This window comes from Bison bison, unplaced genomic scaffold, assembly GCF_000754665.1.
Source record: "Bison bison bison isolate TAMUID 2011002044 unplaced genomic scaffold, Bison_UMD1.0 scf7180017864268, whole genome shotgun sequence".
Classification (NCBI taxonomy): Eukaryota; Metazoa; Chordata; class Mammalia; order Artiodactyla; family Bovidae; genus Bison; species Bison bison.
The window spans coordinates 1,139,216-1,145,419 of NW_011494840.1; the positions used below are offsets into that span (position 1 = coordinate 1,139,216).

Genomic DNA, 6,204 nt, shown 5'->3' on the forward strand with positions numbered 1-6,204 from the left:
TGACTCATTTGAAAAGACCCTGAAGCGGGGAAAGATTGGGGGCAGGAGGAGAAGGGATGACAGAGGACGAGATGGCTGGATGGCATCACTGACTCAATGGACATGGGTTTGGGTGGACTCTGGGAGTTGGTGATGGACAGGGAGGCCTGGTGTGCTGCGGCTCATGGGGTCGCAAAGAGTCGGACAGGACTGAATGACTGAACTGAGCTGATACTGACACGTATAAATGGAATCTGAAGAGATGGCACTGATGAATTTATTTTCAGGGCAGCAATGGAGAAACAGGCACAGAACAGATCTAAGGACATGGTGGGAAGGGGAGATGTATAGAGACAGTAACATAGAAATTTACAATACCATATGTAAAATGAATAGCCAATGGGAATTGGCTGTGTGACTCAGGGAACTCAAGTGGGGCTCTGCAACAGGCTGAAGGGTGGGATGGTGAGGGAGATAGGAGGGCAGTCCAGGAGGGAGGGGACATGGCTATACCTATGGCTGATTCTTGTTGATGTATGACATAAAACCACAAAATTCTGTAAAGCAATTATTCTTCAATTAAAAATTTTTTAAAAAAGAAAATGAAGCAATAATTTAAAAAATCATTATATTACTTTTCAATCAAGGAAAATTATTAGTTTAAAGAGCTCTCACATAAAAGAAGCGTAATTAATGAAAGAAAAACTTTTGGAGAATTCACATCTTTAAGATTTAAATGTGTGGCTCCAGGAAGTCTAGGTATTTCAAGTCTGTATATTGGCATTCTCAATTATCTTTTCAGATATTTATAGAAAGATATTTGGCTGGCTTTCATTGAAATGAGATCCATGAACTACGTTGGAGATACGGTTTATTAAACCAAGTTACATAAGCAAAATATACAATTTTTAGAGATTTAGCTATGCTTTGAGTCAGTTGGTCACATTATTATTCTACTACCCAAAGTGAGTGATAAAAGTTTAAAATGTTTTTAATTATGAAATTATTAATAAAATTTTATTTTCAATGGTTTAAGTGTGGAACTTCTGGGAAGTGTGGAAATCTGACACAAAGAATAATATTTTCACATTTTGCTTTTACTTTTTATATGTTCTTTCTGTTAAAGACTTCTTAGAACTAATCCCTTTCAAACTAGAGTTAAGAAACAATGTTTTGACCCCTTTTACAAACAAAGCACTAGGAATCATAAAAGAAGCTTACAAAAGTATAATCCCGTCAATGAATTTAAAAGGTAGCTGAATAAATTAAAAACAAATACAACTATATCTAATGATATAAGGTGTCCACATGGCCATTGCAATGAGATATACCTAAAGCACTGAATTGAGTACTATTTGAATGAAAGGGTACCACAAGAAAGCAATAGTTGTAGAATTAGGTGGAGGATATTAAGAATTAGAGGCTAAGAAACTGAATGTATTACTTGTTGTGAACAGAGAGTGACCAAAGGCTTGAACAGAGGGATGAGTAGAGGGCAGGGAATGCGCCTTATTCATGTTAGCTAGCCTTGTTCCTTAGCACAATGCCCAAAAGATCAATGCTTTCGAATAACAGATGTTCAGTGGAAGAATGTAAATGAATCTACAAAGCAGTGATTTGGAGACTTATTCTGGTTGTGCTGAGGATGGGAAAGGCTGATGGCATGACAATGCAACAGTCTAGGCACGAAGTAAAGGCAGAAACAGGAGCAGGGGAAGATACAGTGGGAAAAAGTCTCTCACAAAGGAAAACTGCCCAGAATGGGTGGCAGGCTAGAAGAGAGAAGTGAATAAGAATAACATGATCACAGATGTAAAATCCCTATAACTGGAGAATAATGATCCTTCCATCAGAACATGTCAGAACATAGTTTAGGAATAAAGGCATGGATGGATTCTCTTTTACTCATGTTGAGTCCACAGTAAGGCCATATCATTCCTGAAGTTCAGGATAAAACACTGGGATTAAAATGGTGGCAAGAAATGGTGGGAAGGCCTTGAGAGGGGTCTCTGGCTCAGAACTATTTGCTCAACTGGTTTCAACAGCACACATTCTGGGCTGCTCTACATATGACTCTACAGCCCAGGCAACTGGCCTTCTGTGGTCTTCACACACGAGAAAATGAACTTACCTTAATGTCTGATATCTCACAACATGTTTCTTGGGCTATGAAGTTCCAGTTACAGTAGATCTGAAGTTGGTGAAGTTCAATCTATTAAAAAATTAGTAATAAGACATATCATTAATGTTGTTTGAAAATCACATTCGGGCATTTGAGAATGATGTTAACTGGAAAGAAAAAAATAAGTTAATACAAATAAAGCACTGGCAGATATTTGGGGTTTTATTTCATTTAGGATTCATGATTTTATGGACCATTTGAGAAACAGTAATGGAGCCAGTTTTTGAGACAGATCTCTATGTAAAGAAAATCACATAATAAGAGCAATTGCAAATCTTTGCTCCTTGTTTCAAACCATGAAAAAAGAAGTATTTAATTAGAGATAATGCACTACAATAAAGTATGCTCACAAAATGAGGAATATTTCAAAGTAAAAAAATTCTGGAGAAAAAGTAAAGTCAAAGGTATGAGCTCATGATGGAAAAGCCTTTATCTGTAGTTCCAGGCCTCCAACTTGAGAGACTAAAACAGATACTCACTTCCCAAAGTGGGGAAAAAATGGTATTTACTTTTATCTATTTTTCATGGATTCTGTTTAATACCTATGGATTTTATGTTATATGGCATACACCTGACCAAGACGCATAATCTTTTTACAAAAATAATTGATTCTTCTCTTTGCTCAGCAAATTCACATTTGTTGGCATTTGGATATGAAATTAAAAGTAGTTTCAGGAAGTACAGTCATTCCTGTAAAGGCAAGGCCAAATAACCACATCAGAGAAAGCAAATGGTACAGACTATTGACAAAATTTCAACATAATAGATGGGCAGAGGCACTGTTTTAAATTAGTCTGTGGTTTCAAATTTAATAATTTATTAATAATTAATCATATGATGATTTGACATACAATATAGCCCATAAACAACATCTTCCCCCTTGCCTTCTCTTCCTCCTCCCCATCTTTCTCTTTCTCTCTCTCCTCTTCTCTTCCCCCTCTTTCTCTGTATCCTAATGTAACAGAGGTAGATTATGTATTTCTTTGAGATCATTATTTTCTACAGTGAGACCCAACTGTAATAACATAACAGTTAATTCTATGATAACAGAAAGCAAATATCTGTGGTTAGCTCTGAATCTCTACCCCAACACCAAAAAAGCAAGAAAGGAGGAAAAAAGCTGTAATTATTCTCTACACTGAAATGAACAGAATCATTTCAGCTCATAGAAAGCATTAAGAATGCCAGACGCCTTTCGGATTCATAAGCAGCTTAAGATTTGCAGTCAATGCAAAATTCTGAGATGAAATGAAAAATGAAACGTAATGATTTCTTCTCTATAACTTTTCCCAAGGTTACTGAAGTAAGCTTTTATTTATAAAGTTTAAATACACTGTCTTACACAGTCTAATGAAACATCAGGCAGCAACATACCCATTATATAGGATGAAGAATGAGGAGACTCCTATTAATATTTTCCTTAACTAAAACTAATTTATCATCAACACTGTTACCTGAATAGTCAATAAATACTGAAATTCTATTATGTATCATCCACTGTTTTAGGACCTTCATATGAATTATTTTACTTAACTGAAGATAGATGACCAATTTTTCATGGATTAGAACCTAATAAAGTACCTATGACACTGAAACTACAATCAGACTAGTTTAATTATGCTTTTTTAATTCATTAGTTACATTAGAATCTTTCATTGACACAGTGCAGTGCTTTAGAATACGAATACACTGACTGTCACAAGGAATTTTAAAACATACTTTTATCAGTTATGTCACCTATTTCTCTACACAAAAGCACATGGATAGTACATGTGCAATAAAATGCAATCACTAGAAGTTTTTTATCAATAAATTACATTCTGAATAAACAAAACACTTTCACATTACAACAGATCTTATAAATCACAGAGTTTTTATGAAGATGATAAAAATAATTAGTCTACTTAGAGTTTTAGTAGGATCAACAATCTTTGAAAAATAAAATGTATTTTACTTGTCCAACTTAAATAGTGAATATCTCTTTTAAAAGCTCCATCATTGTGATAATGGTTTAATATTATTCTTAAGTGAACTAAGATTCCACATTAAACCATAAAACCATTGTAAAGCGACAATGTTCACACTGTGTGTTTTTATCAGGACACACAGATATTCTTTAGTCTCAGATTGTTTCCTTGAGTAATAAGTTAATGAAACACAGGACACAATACTCAATCTCCAGAGCAGAGGTCTGAGCCAGAACCCACTCTTGCAATAACTTGTTCTTCTCTCATTGCAGCCTCCTAATCCTAAAGCTCTTTGGTTCCCGCAGTTCCCCACTTTGCCCTCACTAGCCATGCAGGCGGAGAAGGCAATGGCACCCCACTCCAGTACTCTTGCCTGGAAAATCCCATGGATGGAGGATCCTGGTAGGCTTCAGTCTATGGGGTCGCTCAGAGTCGGAAACGACTGAGCGACTTCACTTTCACTTTTCACTTTCATGCATTGGGGAAGGAAATGGCAACCCACTCCAGTGTTCTTGTCTGGAGAATCCCAGGGACGGGGGAGCTTGGTGGGCTGCCGTCTATGAGGTCGCACAGAGTTGGACACGACTGAAGCGACTTAGCAGCAGCAGCAGCAGCAGCCATGCAGATTCCACTCAACAGCAGTGTTTCCAGCAAGAGCAACCATCACTCCCTACTATTGTCCTCAGAATTCCCTGAGGATCATTTCCTATGTATCTACATTGCTCCCACTGCTGGAAGTCACATCTCAGGTTTAGCTGCTAAGACCCAATTCCTCCTCTGACTTTGGAGAGACCTTTCTGAAAGGTTTGCCTAGGACTGTTGTCATTCAGTTCAGTTCAGTTCAGTTCAGTTGCTCAGTCGTGTCAGACTCTTTGAAACCCCAAGTCCCACAGCATGCCAGGCCTCCCTGTGCATCACCAACTCCCAGAGTTTACCCAAACCCATGTCTATTGAGTCGGTGATGCCATCCAACCATCTCATCCTCTATTGTCCCCTTCTCCTCCTGCCTTCAATCTTTCCCAGCATCAGGGTCTTTTCAAATGAGTCAGCTCTTCGCATCAGGTGGCCAAAGTGTTGGAGTTTCAGCTTCAACATCAGTCCTTCCAATGAACACCCAGGACTGATCTCCTTTAGGATGCACTGGTTGGATCTCCTTGTAGTCCAAGGGACTCTCAAGAGTCTTCTCCAACACCACAGTTCAAAAGCATCAATTCTTCAGCGCTCAGCTTTCTTTATGGTCCAACTCTCACATCCATACATGACCACTGGAAAAATCATAGCCTTGACTAGACGGACCTTTGTTGGCAAAGTACTGTCTCTGCTTTTTAATATGCTGTCTAGGTTAGTCATAACTTTCCTTCCAAGGAGTAAGTGTCTTTTAATTTCATGGCTTCAATCACCATCTGCAGTGATTTTAGAGCCCAGAAAAATATAGTCAGCCACTATATAAAATATAAAATAAAAATATAAACAGCCAGTTTCCCCATCTATTTGCCATGAAGTGATGGGACTAAATACCATGATCTTAGTTTTCTGAATGTTGAGTTTTAAGCCAACTTTTTCACTCTCCTCTTTCACTTTCATCAAGAAGCTCTTTAGTTCTTCTTCACTTTCTGCCATAAAGGTGGTGTCCTCTGCATATCTGAGGTTATTGATATTTCTCCCGGCAATCTTGATTCCAGCTTGTGCTTCCTCCAGCCCAGCATTTCTCATGATGTACTCTACATATAAGTTAAATAAGCAGGGTGACAATATACAGACTTGACATACTCCTTTTCCTATTTGGAACCAGTCTGTTGTTCCATATCCAGTTCTAACTGTTGCTTCCTGACCTGCATACAGATTTCTCAGGAGGCAGGTCAGGTGGTCTGGTATTCCCATCTCTTTTAAAATTTTGCACAGTTTATTGTGATACACAAGTCAAAGGCTTTGGCATAGTCAATATAGCAGAAATAGATGTTTTTCTAGGACTCTCTTGCTTTTTCGATGATCCAGCAGATGTTGGCAATTTGATCTCTGGTTCCTATGCCTTTTCTAAAACCAGCTTGAATATCTGGAAGTTCATGGTTCATGTAT

The 6,204-nt window shown here is 37.9% G+C and overlaps 1 protein-coding gene across 1 annotated transcript in view; it reads right to left on the reverse strand.

Moving 5' to 3' along the window:
- Positions 1 to 6,204, reverse strand: part of COL19A1 (collagen, type XIX, alpha 1) — a 445,162-nt gene that overhangs the window by 354,697 nt on the left and 84,261 nt on the right. The window contains exon 7 of the mRNA XM_010848502.1: positions 2,111 to 2,191. Within this exon, the coding sequence (XP_010846804.1) occupies positions 2,111 to 2,191 (81 nt within the window). The remainder of the gene's footprint in view (positions 1 to 2,110; positions 2,192 to 6,204) is intronic.